The sequence below is a fragment of the Bactrocera latifrons genome, unplaced genomic scaffold (assembly GCF_001853355.1).
Source record: "Bactrocera latifrons isolate USDA-ARS-PBARC rearing strain unplaced genomic scaffold, ASM185335v1 scaffold_1, whole genome shotgun sequence".
NCBI classification, from domain to species: Eukaryota; Metazoa; Arthropoda; class Insecta; order Diptera; family Tephritidae; genus Bactrocera; species Bactrocera latifrons.
Window position 1 is genome coordinate 4,041,231 of NW_017534407.1, and position 18,990 is coordinate 4,060,220.

Here is an 18,990-nt window from a genome sequence, read left to right on the forward strand (position 1 = left end):
ATGGGTGAATGAACCCTGCACAGTGGGTTGTGTATGTTTAAAAATTTGCTAAAAACTTTTGGATTACCTTAAAACCAATTAAAAAATACAAAAATATTTTAATAAAGTGTAATGAGGAATTAGCTTAATATTAAAAATTAATAAAGTGAATATAAAAGTATGAAAAATAATGAATATTGAAATGTGTATAACAACAACAGAATTAAATACCTAATAAATATATTTAATATGGATACATTTAATGAATTGAAATTGCCTTTCAATTTTTTAGTGGGGGAAATTTAACTGTCGAAATATGTTTCTTCGGCGAAATTGATGTTTTGAGGGAGGGGTTAGGGTTTCATTGTAAAAAAAATAAAGACTTTCTTGCGAGTTTCTTTCTTAAATAATTTTATAAGAAATTTTAATTTTTGTAGACCCTACTGTTTTTTAAGAAAAAACATAGAAATTTTAAATTTAAAGGGGAATGTTTAATATCATTCGAAAGAACATTCTTTGGCATTTATTTTTTGTAAATTATTTCTTTCAAATGTTGGCCGTAGTTACGTCTCAGATGGTCTATCTATTGTGTCTAATTTTGGACGACTGGTTGTGGCATTTCGACTGGTAACTGGCGAATGACACACGTGATGTTTTGCTCCAAGGCCTGAATCGAAGCTGGATTATCCGCATTGACTTTGACACAGGATCTTAATGCACAATCGACCGGCCCAAAACGTGGAATTATCTGCTCACTGAAGTGTTCTCTCAACAAATCAATTGACCTAGTCCAACCCCAATGTCTCCGAGATCACGAACTTCAATTTCAGAAATCCTATAATTGGTTATCATCGCGCGATAACAGTCGCTGAGACGGTTACGTTCTCACCGGCATCATTTTTGAAGAAATATGGACCGATGCTTCCTTCCACCCGTCCACAAATCACATCAAACCGTGGTTTTTTTCTGCATGAAATGGCAGCTCTTGAATGTCTTCAGGATGCTCTTTGTCCTAAATGCCGCTACTTTTCTTGTTATACCCTTTGAGCCAGAAATAGGCTGAATAGAATTTGATTCGAAAACTTCTGATCTTCTCGGGACTTTTCAATAGCTTATAGGGCTAAGCGATGTCACTTGGGAAGGTCCAGAGGCCTCACTTCTTGCATACGCTGTATTTTGTACACTTTCAAGTTAAGATCTCGACGTAAAATATGCCAAGTAATTCCATACGTCAGTCCGAGTTGCTGCGAACGGAGTTGAATCGACTCTCCACGGTCTTCGTGTACACTCTCAGTATGGCTGCTATATTTTCTTGGCCGTGAGCTCGAAACTAGTGAAGGAATGTCTCGGTTCCTTATATCTAGCACGGCTTAGATTGATATAGGTGACTGACCACAGTAGAATTGCAGAAGACTGCATGCCTGATATGATTTTTTTACTTCACTCACACTAGTTGACAATCTTTTTAACCGATATATTATACTACATAACCGACTGTTTTCCTTTTCATTGGGTGTGGGTCCCAACCAAGCGCAGAACTTTACTAGATACTACTCGCCTAGTGAGGCTTACAATTGCAGACGCTGCAATTAGATCGCAGCGAACCCTTAAACTGAATATGTTCGAGTGACTCTAACCCCAGGTTCCACACGGGTTGGCTACCGCCAATTGCGAAAAGAAGGAACGACTGATAGACACATTTTATGAGAAGAGTTTCTTTTGATTTACCTTTTCAATTGACGTTGTAGCGTCGTTTTAGCGATTTTGGTCGAGCTCATTATAGGCATTAGTCATCAGCTGATATCGCATATTAATTTTTTGTAAAGATTGTTAATATATTTTTAGTCAGAATTCAATTCCCAATGAGCAAGATCGTGCTTTATTATTATTTACATATGTATATTCAAATTCGACACTGAGACGAACCGGTTTTTGGCTCAACGGAGCTTGAAACACGAAATTAAGTTTGCGGGCAAAGCAGCGAGCAGCGAGCAACGATATGTTATTTGTTTACCATTTGCTTTTGAGCATCACACTGTTAATGCTGCTTACTCTTCCATGCCATTCCATTTAATTCCATAATTTTTGGCCAAGTTTTGGTTTGTTTTGGAATGTGACGCGCTGGTATTTTTAGGCTGTTCAAGTTCAAAGCTATGTGTTCGCTCCCAGCTGTTTATCACAATGATAGCCTCAGAGAGCGCGGTATGCTGAAGAGCGTATGAAAAGTTGAAGACGAAATACGATACTTGAGATGATCGCATACAAATGACTCAGTTGACTTTCAGCTGGACCACAAGTTGGTTCGATCGTATTGGCGCGCTTTGTGGCTCTCGAATTCACGGTTGTGCGGTCGGTCGCTGAAATAATGTGAATGAAAGGTGGCTGGACTTACGTCTTCACTGCTGCTGCTGTTTACGTAGGTGTTAAACTCAAAAAGATTACGCTGCACTTGAGAGTGAAAGTGAGCATCCGGTTTTTACTCATATTTTTTAAAGATTTACTAAATATATATATAGAGTTTTAATAATAATCACATTGTAATGGGAAAACAAGTTCCCGAATATGTTCTTTAGAAACGTTGTGTGCTTGCTCATTGGCTTGATTGTTGGCGTACGTCTCACGGACTTCTGGGATTACGTCAAGCTGCAGCAGTTGAGCAACAATGCGCGGCTGAATTACACAAATTCCACACAGTCGCTGACGCAGACGTCGGCGCAGGATGCCGAAGCACTTCCGGAGTTTTTGTTCAATAATACCCGTGTGCTGTGCTGGATTATGACCATGCCGGAGAACCATTTGAAGCGTGCAGTGCATATAAGAAACACGTGGGGTAAACGCTGCAATAAATTGCTCTTCATGAGCACCAAAGCGGATAGTTTCTTGGATAGTGTGGTCTTGGATGTGCCCGAGGGTCGTGATTATTTGTGGTACAAGACACGCGCAGCCTTCAAGTATATTTACGAACATCATGCCGATGAGGCGGATTGGTTTCTCAAAGCCGACGATGATAGGTGCGTTGATGCGCGTTTTGTTTACGCTTTTTACTTTACTGTTAACTTTCAGTTACTTTATTATGGAGAATTTGCGTGCGTTCCTATATCAGTTTTCTCCAGATGCTCCGGTCTATTTCGGCTGTAAATTTCATCCATTTGTTAAGCAGGTAAATCATTAGGTGTGTAACTTTTTTTTAACTATACCGACCAACTATATGAACCCACTTTTTAACTGTGAAAGAAGGTTCGAAGTAAACATAGAAAATGATGGTTGTTGTAAAGGTATGTTAGCTAGGCGCAACGCTCTGAAGTATAATTCAACCTAAGCTTTGCTGTTACGAAAGACGCGGAGCTATCTTCTAATGTACCTGCAGGTATTTCAGAGTCTCCATCTACGTCGTCAGCCAAGCAGCAATCAAGACAGCAATATCGTATCGCATATCGGCCGGAAGTGTCTTGGAAGACGGGGTGAAAAGTGTTGCGAGAAGCAAGCAACTTTACTACTATTGTGTACCAAGCCACAAAGGCATAGAGGGCAATGAAATAGTGGACGATATTGCCAACATGGGCTAATACCCGAAAACGTAAACAACAGTGAGACTCCATGCATTGTCTATACGATGATCTAGAGAAAGTCATGGTAAAGAAAGTCAAAGCCCGATGGAACGAACTACATGGGTGAAAAATTGCAAAATTAATTTGCAAGACGGTAGATTTGAAGTACACAGAATTCCCACTGGCACTTGATAAAAAAGACTGTAGGACTATGATCGGAATACTAACTGATCAGTGTCTGGTGGCAACACACGCCTGCAGAAGGGGACATATGACATATTGAGAATACAGCAGGAAATGTCTAGAGCAAGGCACTAAGGAAACAATGAAACACTGGATGAGTATCGATAGTGAGGCCACATAGTCTGGTAAAATTCGCGTCAAACGCAGGCATCCTAAGGGTTGACTACTGCTCTTGGACCTAGGAACTGAAATCCATCTGATATCGCAAAGCACCAAAATTGGTCAATGTCTATGCGTGGCTAATTGACCTACCATATCAATATAACCTAACCGACCAATAAGCATTGTCTTCAGAAAAACCACTACTCTGTTTGAAAGTCGTTGTGAAAGAAGAGGATCGCTGAACCATGAATTTGTTTCCAGCGCAAAGAAGTTAATGTTGTTTGATGCTAAAATATATGGCTGCAATTCACATTGTAAGGTCTACCCTGAAGGTAGTGAAGTTGCTTGAAGGTAAGGTACCCTAAAGGTAGACCTTACTACTTAAAGTATTCCATACTAAAAGCGGTACTATTATATAAACCACTAGAACACCGGTTGTGTAAATGGGATTGTGGAGAGATAGAAAAGATTACACTATATGATATACTCTGCAGTAGCCGCATGCCATTGATGGATCGCGACATCAAACCGATGCGATCTCAAGATTTTAATAAAATGTCGGCGAAATGGTCACTGATTTTTGAATTTCGGCTAGATCCCGCGGAATGTTGTCCTCGAGCTCCTCGAGCGTTGCTGGTTTATTGGTTTAGAAATTAACCGACAGATAAGCATTGTCTGCAGAGAACTTTGATTTAACACACCCCAATAGCGACAATTTTGTTTGTTGGTTAAGCCAGAAATGAGCCTAATATGAGAAGTTGGTTTTTCGATGAATGTGATTACGCCTAATAATCTTGCATAATTTCCAAACTTTTCCTCAAAGTGAAACGTGGCGTGATAAAATGGAAAACCTTACTGAACACACTGACAAGCTCTCAAATCACGCCTTATAATTGGTAGATGTTGCATAAGTCTTTGAAGTCACATGGGTTAGATTTAATGAAATATATATTTTTAATGAAAATATATTCAATTTGTTTGGTACTAAATGATCCATTGACTTCTATCAAAACATTTAAAGGAGCCGTCACATTCTTTACATACAGCAATTTTGAAAACGTTTAAATGAGGCGGCTACATTCAAGAGCAATGAATGGTGATCCCATATGAATTGAAGCCAAGAGACATTGATATGCGCTTTTGGATGTCCGATATGCTGCTAGTACGCTACTAAAAAAGTTGTTTTTGCATCGAATTGACTCATTACGGTAACAATAAAGGCGAAACCCCACATGTGAAATCTACATGTTTCGAAACCGATTAAAAACTATTTGGATAACATCCACTGGACAGTTTTAATGAATCCGTGTTATGGTCGCAAACCTTGTCCCTTCCGACTATAACCTGTTCCGAGCGTTACAGTACACCCTCAATGGAAAACGGCTTACATTAGAACAGTATATCAAAAGATGGTTTGATTCACTCTGGGCGCCAGGTCGGCGCAATTATTTTGGTTTCATGTTCACAAGATACCAAAAGCTCTGTCAGGAGCGGTAAGTTCCTCTCCGAGCCGTTCGATATCAAACGAGGTTTCAGACAAGGCGACTTCCTATCATGCGACTTCTTTAATCTATTCCTAATTCGAGCTGCAAAGCTGAATAGAGAGGGTAGAATCTTCTATAGGAGTTGCTGGCGTACGCCGATGATATTGCCGTGAACAAGGGCCACGTTACTGTTGACAGTCGCAACTTCGAAGTCGTATATAATTTCGACTATCTTGAAACCAGCATTAACACCAATAAAAATGCCAGCCTCGAAATCTCTTGCCAACGGCTGCTACTTCAGATTGAGATGGCAACTGAGATGTAAAGTCCTCTTTCGACGAACAAAGACCAAACTCTACAAGTTACCCAGCGCACGACATCTGATGAGTCGCAACGAGTTTTCCATATAAAGGCTCTGCGTAAGATTTATAGTTCGACAAAATATGAAGAATACCGCATTCGAAGGAACGATGAGCTGTGTGAGATATACGACGAGATTGACATTGTTCAGCGAATTAAGCTACAGCGGTTACGTTGGCTAGGTCAAGTCGTCCGTATAATGGATGAAAACACTCCAGCTCTGAAAGTATTCGATGCAGTACCCGCCGTTGAAAGCAAAAGGAGACCTCTACCCCATTGGAAAGACCAGTTGGAGTAGGACCTGGCTACACTTTGAATCTCCAATTGGTGCCAAACAGCGAAAACAAAAATAACAACTGGCGCGCTGTTGTAAACTCGGCTATAATCGCTTAAGCGGTGTCTACGCCAATAAGGAAGAGGAATATACACAAGATGTAAGGAAAATAGTAAAATGTTGCCGTTTCAAATATGCGATACTTTGACTAACACTTTGGTGCAAGGTATTCTCAAATAAAAGCGAAATCTGAGAAGCCACTAACTTGCTAGAAGTTGATTCTAAATTTCACAAAATTTGAAAATATGAATTGTAATGTGTATTTACCCTGCATTGCTCAGGCGTCGCATATGCACCACAAATAAAGGAACGTAAAGGATTCGTGTGTTGTTTAAATTGCTCTCTGTACACCGTGTGACCCAATAGCAAATATTTGCTTGGCAAACGCCATCACACAACCAACCAACACAATCACACACCAACACACACACACACACGCATATATTTACTTATTTGTCTAACATAACCAAAATTGCGAGCATAGCGGTACCTGCAGACATTCCCAAAAATCACCGTTAAACGCATACAACATTAACTGCACGAGCAACGGATTGCCAGCCACCACCCAGCGGCCATTCCCACACTCTCAATTCACGCCTGAGTCAAGCGCGCGTCCTGCACCAGCATTACACATACATCGTTATATTTTGTACACATGTGTGTGCATATATATTTGTATGACTGTATGTGGAGTATGTTAAGCAAACGTATACTCGCGCAATATTTGCTGTCGCGCGCAATATTCACATATTTGCACAAATTTGGCATTTGCTTTTATACTGATTCCTTTATTTCATTTTCATCTGTACTCTATATTTTTGTAATGCCTTTTTGTTGTTTTTGTTGTTGATTTTTATTGTTTTTGTATATTTCTTTTTGTTTGGTTGGCGAAATTAGGGTTACATGTCTGGTGGTGCCGGTTACGTGCTCAGCCGTGCCGCGTTGCGTCGCTTCGCCGAGGTAGTTGCCGCCAACAGCACGGCGTGCTCGCAAAATCAACTCTCCGAGGACAAAGAGATGGGCATTTGTTTGCAGAATGCTGGCGTTGTGGCGGGCGATGCGCGCGACGATGAGGGCGCCGAACGCTTCCATCCATTGGCGCCGATACATCTGATACCTGTCGATACGTCGGAATGGTATCCATTATACCTGTTCTACAAACGCGATAAGGTCAGTTGGACACACGAAACATACACACAGCGTGTGGGGAGAGAGAGTGTATGTAAGTGCGAATGCTGAAAGTATGAGGTTAGGTGTAGTGGAGCTGTTGGGTGGCCGTGTTGGCACGAGTAGTGGAGCAAGAAATTGCAACTGTCGACTGTCGGCTGTCGAATGGAGATTAATTACTTACTCGTTTGCTATTTTTATTGCTCGTTTAATTTCGTTAGATTTGCCAAATTGCTTTTATTTACGCTGGCAAGCTTTATATAAACTTCAACTGCTTAATTTGTCTCTCGGTGTGTGTGTGTATGTGTTTATAACAATATTTGAAGGAAGTGCTTTTATCCTTTCTTTTTAATGAGATTTTTTTCTATTTTATTTTGCTTTCTCTTCGCATTTAAATTTCAGAATTTGCAGTGTTGCTCGCGCAGCGCCATTTCCTTTCATTACATTAAGCCGAAGGAGTTCTACGTTTTGGAATATTTCCTCTACGAATTGCGTCCCTTTGGTGTGGGCAATGTGGCCGACACTCTGCCTGCGAAAGCCAACATGTCGGCGCTGATGAAGAAATGGCAACACGAATTGTCCAATAACATTTTCAAGGATGAGGATTAGTTACAAAGTCATTTATTTAATCTTAAGTTGAATAGCTATAAAAACAATTAGCAGCTGTCAGTTTTGTATACCTTTTTGTACCTTATTTTAATCGTGTGAATATGTAAATAATATATTATTCAAAGAATCGAATTATGTTTTAATTTTTTAATATGACTTTTTCTGAAACCGTAAGGAGGGTATAAAATGCCTTTGCAACATATAGAGATAATCATCATAAAATCACTGAAACACTCCACCCGTCTACCATGGAATTTTCCCTTGCTCCGGGAACGCTTTCGTACTACTTCAGCGTAATTTTTCCAAGCTGGACTTATTTGTCGGTTTCTACTCTTTCTGCGTTCAGCGATGCCTACGACTTTGTAGCCAGCATCAAGCTATTTGGCCCGCCTTCTATTGTCTCGAATTCTTCGACTTCGAAGGATCTGCGTCCATGTCTTTTTCGTGTCTGGTGTTTCAGACAAAGCGACTACCTATCGGGTGACTTTTTCAATCTACTACTGGAAAAAATAGTTCGAGCTGCAGATCTGAATAGAGAAGGTACAATCCACTACATGAGTGTTAAACTGCTGGCGTACGCCGATTACAATGTTTTAATTGGCTGCAATAACCGCGCCGTTAGTCTTGCTTTCTCCACGTTGTACAAAGAAAAAAATGAATGGGTCTGGTATTAGATAATGTCGTCTATCTTAGAACCAGCATTAACTCCAACAACAACGTTGATCTCGAAATCCAACGCAGAAGAGCTCTTGCCAAGACGAGCTACTTCGGACTTAGTAGGCAATTGAAAAACTATTTGGAGAAGAAACTGGCTATGCTTGGAATCACCAATTGGTGTCAAACAGTGTAAAGGCACCACGACTGGCACGGCTTTGCTATAACCGCGTAAACGGTGTCTACGCTAATTGAGAAAAAGTGGTACATTTTTCACATACGAGGATATTTGCTGCCAGTTTTCGTCCCTGATTATCATTTTTTCAACTACATTTTTTGCATTGAGTTGTTCAAGCTTGTTTTCTAATGTTCTCTGTTCATCGGCGTCACTTAAAATAAATATGGTAAAAACGAATTATTTGTTCCGACTTTAGTAGCCTAGATTAGTTAGAACTAATCCTCGCGGCAAAGGAAGCGAAGAATTCCATTAGGATAGCTGTGCAAGCTAGTTACTTGTGATTACCAAAACACCTAGATATATATCTCTTATACATCTACAAAATCTTTTTAGTTTACCACAAATTTATTAAGGCGCTCATTATAAATCCTTGCCATTTCGTCAAGTTCGTCGAATGTATATCGAGATGTAGACCGAGATGTTTCAACATCAGTCTAGTAAACACTGGACAGTTATAAAGGAAAGTAAATCTTTCAATCTTGCCTCTCCTTATATGTTTGACAATTTGAATCAATTGAATAATGTTCAGTCAGAACACCAACCAGTTTTATTTGTTGATTACCGACTCGTTCCCAATCTGACGAAATGAAAGACAAAAACTTTGTGACTAGACTTGGGCACACCGTCAGCGAGTTCAATGCGGCTCTCGATAGTAGAGACCCAACCTCTTCCCAATACCTACCTTACTATTTCCCAAATATTTGGTTTTCACGCGGGGAGAGAAATAACTGGGATCTTCTGCCACCACGGAAATAAATTCAGCGCCGTTTCATTTGTGTTGATGGCTAAACCAGTTCTATCTACCAACTTGGTCACCATACCCCTTTAAAAGACTTGACAAATATTTGATTACAAACATTTGAAGGGTGTGAGCTAGACATTCGTTGTATACAATGTTGTCGATAATTTAATTTATTACCATTGTGTAAACTGGCGTTGAGCAAAACCAAAAGCTCCGTCAGGATCGGAAAGCACACTTCCGAGCCGTTCGATGCCAAACGAGGTTTCCGACAAGGCGACTACGTATCATGTGACTTCTTCAATCTACTGCTGGATAAAATAATACGAGCTGCAGAATTTAATCGAGCAGGTACAATTTTTTATAACAGTGTACAGCTTCTGGCGTATGCCGATGATATTGATATGAGGTAGGTCTGATGGTGAATTAGGGCAAGACGAAATATCTCCTGTCATCAAACAAACAGTCTCCCCCCGTCACTGTTGAGAGTCATAACATTGAAGTCGTAGATAATTTCGTCTGCTTTGGAACCAGCGTTAACACGACAACAACAATGTTAGCCTAGAAATCCAACGCTGAATAACTCTTGCCAACAGGTGGTACTTCGGACTCAATAGGCCATTGTGAAGTAATGATTTCTCTCGAGGAAAACTAAACTCTATAAGTCCCTCTTCATCTCCGACCTGCTATCCGGTGCAGTGGCATGGACAATGACATCATCTGTTGAGTCGGCATTACGAGTTTTCGAGTGAAAGGTTCTTCATTATATTTATGATTCTTTGCGCATTGGCAACAGCGAATACCGTAGTCGATGGAGCGATGAACTGTATGAGTTATACGACGACATTGATATAGTTCAGCAAATTAAGAGACAGCGGCTATGTTGGCTAGATCATGTCGTCCGTATGTATGAAAACATTTCAGTTCTGAGATTATTCGACACAGTACCGCCGGGAGTAGTAAAGGAAGAGAAAGACCTCGATTCCATTGGAAAGACCTGGTTGCACTTGCAATCTCCAATTGCTACCAAACAGCGAAAAGAAAGAACGACTGGCGTGCTTTTGTAAACTGAGCTATAACCGCGTAAGCAATGTCTACGCCATTAAAGAAAAAGAAGATGTTTGAACTGCGACATATTCTCAGAAGAGTTGATTAGTCATTTACCATAGAAGGGCTTAAACATTTAGATACCTTAACTTTTTGGATAAAATCGTTGCTTCCATTATCAGCAGTAAAGGAATCGGGAACGAATATTTAGCAAAACTGTAAATGTGTTTATACTAAATATATAGTACATATGTATGTGGGTATATACTTATGTATTGAATCTTGAAAACTTTGTCGGAAATTTGAGACCCACCCATTTTATATATATTTCCATATGTGATAGCATTATTTTATAAAATTGTAAATTGCAAAAAAAAAAAAAAATATTTTTAATACTCAACACAAAATTGTTTCGTTTTCAATGCTGATGGAAGGGATTTTCATTTATTTATCACTAACCCTTAAGTATGTACAGCATAAAATCACTTTTTATACAATCAAATTTCTGATTGATTGATTATATATAATTACAAGCAAATTTAAAACTGTTTGACATAAGAAGTCATGCCAAGTTACTGAGGTATGAAACGCACCCTTTTTCGCATACCCAAAACTCCCCTCAATTCCTTTAAAGTCTTGTCAATGAGTTTTATGGCAAATCCGTCACTTGAATTGCTTGCCGCGTAGCAAAAACGGAGGACGAGTCTGCACATGGAAAATCACCCACTGAACGAAGCAATTTTTCATGATTCTTCTTCCGCGGATGCGTGTGCAAAATCCATCTTTTCGATTATCACTTAAGTATGCAGCGAGTATGAAGGGGGCGCTGTAAACACGGGCACACAGACGCATCAGTGGACGGACGGATGGACGTTGAACGCCTGTACCGATATCCAATTACAAACTTGAACTCTGCAGTGCGCAACGTTAACTCTTAATCCACAGCGACTTGAGAAATACGAGCACATACCTTCATATTAAAGCGAAGAGGAACTGCAAAAAAAGAAGGCAGAATGGCAACCGAGCAATCGTGCAACTACTGCATGCAATAAAAAGAACAAACACTTAAGAGTGTGCCCTCCGTTCGTGCGCCCGTCCATAATAGGGGCTGTGGTGGCATTGGCAGTAGCGGCGTTGCATGGCTTTGTGTGATGCGAGTGGCATGTGGCAATTTATCATGTGACGCGTGGTGTAAACACACATTTTTCGCCTTCGATCACAGCAGCGCGGCGCGGCGCATTGCGTTCGCATTGACGTTCGCCAATTTATCATTGTTGCGGCGCGTCCGCGTTTGCATTTTGTGGCGGTCGGTCGCATTGCGGTGCCGCGCTGTACGAGTAGTGGTGGCACGCGTCGCCAAGCGCCAAACATACACACGCACACAACTGTAGCGCCAAAGATTATGAGTGAACCGGAAAATCACATAAAACGTGATGCACACGTGAAAATTACCTGGAGAGATTCCAAACGCTCATACATGCGCGTATGCTCATGTGTGTGTGGGTTTGTATAAAGGGTGCGCGTAAGTGTATTGTACTCTACTTAATTTTCAGCGCATTTTTCGTGTACTTTTTGTTATTTATGGACATGAAATGTGAAAATGAAGTAGCGGCGACCAAGCGCTCCTCGTCAGTTAGAAGGAAAAGCTAAGGGTCGCGCGTTTGTACGCCGCTATTCCAACGTTGAATGCAGAATCCGAAGTGGTGGCATGACACGCGCAGCGCCTTTGTGTTGACTGCAGGATTTACGAGCTCTTTACTATGCGCGCGCGTCAGCTATGCCTGCCAAGCTACGCAGCTGACGTTGCCACTAGCACAGCAGTGCTGAAAAAAAGAAAGAAAATTCGACACAATAGGCAGTCCGCATTGAAATTTCCACCTTTTTGCTGGCGCGCGTCATGCCGCAGCGTGTCGCTTGGTAATTAAAGCAAATAAATGTTTTAATTTTTGTTTATTTTCAGTCGAAAGAGTTAAGCGCGCACACACAAACATATGCGCATACATAACAGCACACCTATAAATTTGAATTTCAAAGGTGTCTGCATTGCTGTCATACATATTTATAGCGCATCGACGCGCCGGCGTGTTCGCAAGTTCATTAGAACGAGTTTTCTTCAACAGCACAACAAAAAAGCTGGCGCTTTCTCAAAAGCAAAAAAAAAAAAAAAAAAAAACACGGCGCTTTCTAAGCGCTCATTAGGTCGGCACGTAATTGCGTTTCGTTACAAGTCTCTGCGTTTTTATCCGGAACGTGCCTGCGTCACCGGTTCGTTAAGCATGCGTAATGTCTGTTGTTAAGGGTTGGGCACACTTCGTTCATTTCCAACTGGAATTTCGTGTGCGCGAAGGGATTGCGCTTAATCTCTCTACAATTTGCATATCTTTTTCGTCACGCGCTTTTGTTAATAGAAAGCTGCGTTGTATATGTGTGCGCGCGCGCTGACAATCATAGATCTGCACATGTGTTAGCATACTCACAGGCGCTTTGCCTATTCTTAAGCGCTGCGAGCACAAACTCGTTATGCAGGCAAACACTCATTTGCCGAGGGTTTGTGATTTTCATTTGAAATATTTTTACATATTTCATTTACTAGTTTTACAACAGCTTGATGGCATCGATGATGCATACCAACTCGTACATATGTTCTCTAAGTTTTAACTTACCACATGTCAGTAGCTTGTGCAATGCACGGGGTTGCTGCTGCAGGGGGCCTAATATGCAGGCTGGAAACTGGTTTCGCAAACCCATTTTTTTTTTTTKTTTWTTTGACGCTCAGTTTGTATTTCCCATTTGACAACCTTGTAAATGATTAAAATGCAAATCACGGTTTCGTTTGACTCGCGTACATTTTGGCAGCTTTTGTTTGAGCGTGTGTTCGAGATTTACATTACAATACTTTTACAGGCGCACGACTAGATTGGGTTTTGAAAAGGTGAGCAAAGATTTCGAAATAATTAAATAAATAATAAATAGTTAGACAAGATAGAACAGCATTCTCTCAGCAAATGCACTGGAATTGCTCTCAACTGCCGCGTTCTGAGGTGTCAGGCCGCCGGCAGTGTTTTACAATCGAAAAAGAAAAGAAAAAAATGAAATTATTGCGGAACTTAGCACAAAATAAAACGCAATAATAATTAGTTATTCATCAATATTTATTTTGTCGCTTTCAAAGTAATCCTCAATATCTCTTCAATCGACTTAAAACGGGTTCTATGGAACGGAAATTGCAGTTTGAAGAACAAGTAAAAATCACACGGAGCCAAATCTGGTGAATACGGTGCTTGATTGATGGTGTTTTGGTTTTAAATTCGAGCAAGAACGTGTTTCATACTCAAAATATTCACCAGAATCACTCGAAAGGACTCACGAGAGATGTCGAGCTCTCTTGCCATCTCTCTCACACTTTCCTGACGATTTTCAACATTCACTTTTTTAATATTTTTATCATTTGAAGTGGTCGAATGTCGTCCGGAACGGGGCATGTCTCATGAACTCATAGCTCCGTGTTTTTGATAAAACTGAATCACCACATAGGGTTTGTTCCGAAATTAATAGAACTGTTTTTCTTCCACTGCAACAAACTAGGGACATTTGTTTTCGAGCACCTGTAGAGTCAGGACAAACATTTTCCTGCGACGTGTTGCTGTGAGCGCTGCAAGTTGAAAATGCAGCGTTCGTTAGAGTAGAGATTCGCGATTAATTTCTGTGTTAAACTCGGTAAATCTTCGACAGAGACGTTTTATAGGATCAATTACCAAGCCTTTGCTTTAGAGAGCATTGGTGTGTTTCGGTGCCCTTTTTGGAGGTCCGGGAAGGGGCTGCTGATGAAGACCGTGCTGGAAGACCTGAGCCTTCGACAAACACCGAGAATGTGAATCGTGTGCGTAAAATTTTGATCTCAGACCGTCGACTAAGTATTCATTTAATTGCCCAGATGTTGAATTCATCAAAATCTGTGGTTCATGTGCCGAATATTTCCTTTCATGGCGACAAGCGTCTTGGGCTTGTCTTTATAAACAAGCAAAATCATATAATTTCACTAAGAAGAATTCAGAAAGAGTGTTAAATCGCACGATTTCATAGGCTTCCCCAAAGGACCATGATGCGAGTTAACGCGCTTACCAAAAGTTTCCGTCAATAAATTCATTGTTTCGTTGGCTGTGTGGCATGTAGCGCCGAATTGTTCAAACCAAAGGTCCCAAACGACCACATAAACATTCTTCAATTCAGGTACAAAAAATTCATTATACAGTCGCCATTTATTGTAATATTATGACCAGCTTCAACTTTGAAAAAATATGAACCACTTCCCTCATAGAGATCACCTTGTGCATTATCATCACTCCAAATGCAATAATTTGTTTATTTATATTCCCATCAAACCAAAAGTGATGCGATAGTGGATGGACTTATTTGCGTCGCCTTTGATATTTTGCTTCGCCGCAGCATTAGCGACTCTGGTGCGCACGGTACGTACCGAGCCATTATTTTGGTATGAAATTTGATCAATTCGCAAACGGTTTTCTGGAGTAAGTCTTTTCAATATGAAATGGTAAACTATATAAATTGCTGATAAATCAAGTAAGAGTTGTCAAAAAGGTAAATTTCGAAGAAAGAAGTGCCCGTAGTTTAGAAAAATCAGCCTCTCACACGTCATTGTCAAGCGTTGCGTGTCTTTGGGATCTCTTTAGGGCGAATTTGGGAAATGATCTTGCCCTACATCCTTAAAAGCTCAAATTGATGGAAGAACTGGAATCGCTTGACCACCAGAATTGTCGTATGTTTGTGAATTAGGCTGAGCAACTGCTAGAAAAAGGTTCGGAATTTCAGCGATGAGCCTCATTTTTGGCTGATTGGCTTCGTCAACAAGCAGCATATGTGCTATTGGTCAGCCAGCAATTAACACGTACTCCATGAGTCACCATTGCATCTTGAAAAATTTCAGTTTGGTGCGGTTTATGAACCGGCGGCGTCATTGGGCCATATGGGAATCGCTATAGTTCAATGATAACCAAACATTCTCGACCCGAATTGGATAATATGGACTTGGACAATATGTGGTTTCAAAAGAATGGCCCACAAGTCACACGGCGAATGTCACAATCGATTTATTGAAAACGAAGTTTCGTCAACGTGTTATCTCATGAAATGGCCCAGTCAATTGGGCGCCTCGCTCGTGCGATTGAACGCCGTTAAATTATTTCCAGTGGGGCTATGGCAAAAGAAATCGAGTTCTATACAGCTATAGTGGCATCGAATGTACATACTTTCACAGGCTCCTATTGAAAAATCCGTTACATGAGCTTTCTAAGTAAATGAGTAAATGGAGATGTAAGCGACGCATATGTAATACATGGGTTTTAGGAATAGCATAATTACATAATAAGCTGATGATGAATAAAATGTTGATCAAATTTAAAGAAATGGTTGGCTCTCACCCAGTTTAAGCTAGTAGTTCACTGCTTCTTTGTAAATTTTGCTTGTTACAGAAATTCAATTATTTTTTTCTTAGAAGCAACCACGGTTGAGATCTCGAATGTAAGTTTTTCTTTGAAAACTTAAAAGGTATCGCGTTAATACCTCGAGTTCATGCGTGTACTGATTGGTTTATAGAAAGGTAACATTTTCATGCCTTTATAAAATATCAACAATTCCTTATTCGAATATTAAAGTCATGTGACCTAAAGCAGCCGGGTCATAATAAAAAACCACTTGCATTACAAATTCCTGAAATAAGGTATTCTTCATTATTTATTTTCACAGGTGGGTATTTCTTTATGAATGCGGATATTTGCCTATACAAATATGAGTGTGTATACATATGTGTGAGTGGGTATGGTTTTCACTCACCTTTTATAGAAGAATGTGGGTAAATAAGGAACTGGACATTCAAAAGCATTCCAGTGTCGCATTGCATTGGCTTCCCTAAGAGATTCCTATAAGAAAATGGACAAACACACACATATATATACATCAGTACATATACATATACTTACATATACACACTTGAAAAGCAAAAACACTCATACCCATATCCTCAACAATGTTTTAAACGTGTTGCTGGCACACAAAACCGAAGGAATTTCGAATAAGTCATATTTCCCCAAACCACTGAAAACCACCACAAGCACACAGGAGACAAATATATGTATACAAAACACAACAAAGACAGTAGACAACAACAATAAGAGGGTTTGTAAGTCGCTCGTTTCATTTTGAGAACGACTTTTTATGGCCGATGCTGCTCAAGACTGAGTGGAAGGGAGCGTACAAGTCTTAAGCGACTGTTGCTCAACACACGCATACATCACACACATGCATGCAGCGTTTGTAGTACACGCAAGAGTGCCATAAGCAGTCTCAAGACAGCGTCAGGGGTTGCACGAATGACACGGTTTATGGATGGAGTAGCGGTGGTCACGTAAGACAAAACGCAAGAAAGTGAGCGTCGGCTGTGAAGGAATGAGTGAGCACGTAGGGGAAGTGAGTTGTCGCACACCGCAGAGAGGGACCTGTAGCATGCCAAGCTCAAGACGAACGACCGACCGGCTAGGGCAAAGGCGGTGCGCACCTTGACGGCGATCCTCAAACGTTTCGCAGACGGTGACGAGTGTGCGTTGTGTCGTGTCGCGTAGCGCGTGCCTCAAGAAATCAAAGGCGTTTTGTACGGAGTCATGGCGGCAGGAAATTTGCATGTTATTTTAGTTGTGGTCGTCGTCGCGAACTTTGGCTGATTGGCTACAAGCTACAAGCTGGTGAATAAGTAATTGCTAGTGAGTCACTTGGCGTAGCGGTGGCTTGCCACATTCGCAGTTGAAAGCAAAAACTCGCACATATATAACAACAAAATGCGACGTTAGTGGGTGGCGCGATGGTAAAACAGCATGAAGTGAGTATTGCATGTGGCAACACATATCCTTGCAACCGCATATGAATGCGCTATATAGTGGAGAGTAGCGGCAATGAACTTGCAACGGAAGTGGCAAAATTGTACGAGTGTATTTGGGCAATTTTATTGTTGTTTCGTAACTAAAATGTGTTATTGTTTTACGTTGTGACGTTGCTATGCAGCAGCAAGTGTGTCTAAAATGCATGCAACAACTGCAGCAAAGGTGCATGCATACATGACGAACGGGATTTTTTCGTGTGTAGCACAAAGGCACATTAAAAATTTAAGTAAAAATTAAAATAAAAATATATATAGAAAACTTAGCATAGTGCGCGCGTTGGTGAAGGTGCAAGCAATGAAGCGGAAAATTGAAAATTTCAGCAACAACAAAAAATGCGTCGAATTTGCTTGAAAATAAGGGAAACGCAAGGCATATAATTATGCTTAAATACAGGCGCACGTGCATAAATCCGCACATGCAACGCGCGCTGAGTTGTTAACAAATATTCATATGTATGTATGTGTGTGTGTGTGAATGCGTCGTTAGCAGCGCAAAGCAGTTACCGTTTGCCGCGACGTGTATGTGCACTTTATAGAATTATGAACGAAGAATTGCGCTGACAAGCAAGCGCGCTTGCGATTGTCGCCTCTAAATAAACGAAAACGCGCGCACATAAATACACACGCGCGCATACATACACAAATGCACATACAAACAAGAAACTGCTATGTATTTGCGCAAATAACGCCTAAAATTTTTCATCATTTGTTTTGATATCGAAATGTATATCAAAACGCGCGCGCGCTCAGTCAACGCCTCGCGCCTTCGAAGCACAACAGAGCTGTTCATTGAACTTCAGGCGCGCGCAATGCACGGCAGCAAAATCAAAATACCGCCGCATGTGCCGCGCGCTACCCCCATACAACACCGATGCAAGCAACGCTAGGCGTGGAGTGGTTCACCGTGGCGCTTGCGCCTGTATGTGTGCTCTTATTTGCTTTGTCTTGTTTGTCTTTGCGGCTGCGGCTGTGCAAATGCAGCTGCACGCGTTCACAAAAAGTCCTGCCGCACAGACGATCGATCGCGCGTGTTATCGCGTTTGTTGTATTGTGTTGCGTTGTGTGTTGCGCCGTGTAGTTCCTGTATTTCTGCTTGTCCGTGCTGCTGCTCCTATTTCCTGGCTTCTAGCCTAGTACCCATTGCGCTTGTCATGCACAATTACAATAAAAATAATATTTCAACCCTATTTTGCCGCCCTTGCGCGTGCGCTTTACGGCTATCATTTGTTTTTCTTGTTGTTTGTTTGTGTGTGTGTGTGATAATGAAATTTATTAGCGACATTACAGCTTAGCACCGCACCCGTGATAAAGCTGACGCCTGGCTGCGCATGTGTGCTCGCAGACCTTAACTATCGCCAGCCAGCAAAGGTGTGTTACAATCTGCTACAACAACAATAAAAATGAATGTGTAAAATCAAATTTTTATATATAGTATGTACGCCCATCTGTGTGGTTCATGCGTATATATGGTGGTATAACTTGTACGAGTACATATATGGAAAGGACCACACATTTTTACGGAATTTATTCATGATTT

At 40.9% G+C, this 18,990-nt stretch overlaps 1 protein-coding gene across 2 annotated transcripts; it reads left to right on the forward strand.

The window, feature by feature from the left end:
- Positions 1–2,270: 2,270 nt before the first annotated feature.
- Positions 2,271–7,916, forward strand: LOC108978566 (glycoprotein-N-acetylgalactosamine 3-beta-galactosyltransferase 1-like). Of its 2 annotated transcripts, none has more exons than XM_018948914.1 (5): positions 2,271–2,440; positions 2,533–2,990; positions 3,043–3,139; positions 6,948–7,220; positions 7,620–7,916. In XM_018948914.1, the coding sequence occupies exons 1-5, from the start codon at positions 2,351–2,353 to the stop codon at positions 7,824–7,826; spliced, it is 1,125 nt and encodes a 374-aa protein (XP_018804459.1). In that variant the 5' UTR covers positions 2,271–2,350; the 3' UTR covers positions 7,827–7,916. The 2 variants fall into 2 exon arrangements, with proteins under 2 accessions (XP_018804459.1, XP_018804469.1); XM_018948924.1 differs by having other exon boundaries at positions 2,271–2,395.
- The last annotated feature ends 11,074 nt before the right edge of the window (positions 7,917–18,990 follow it).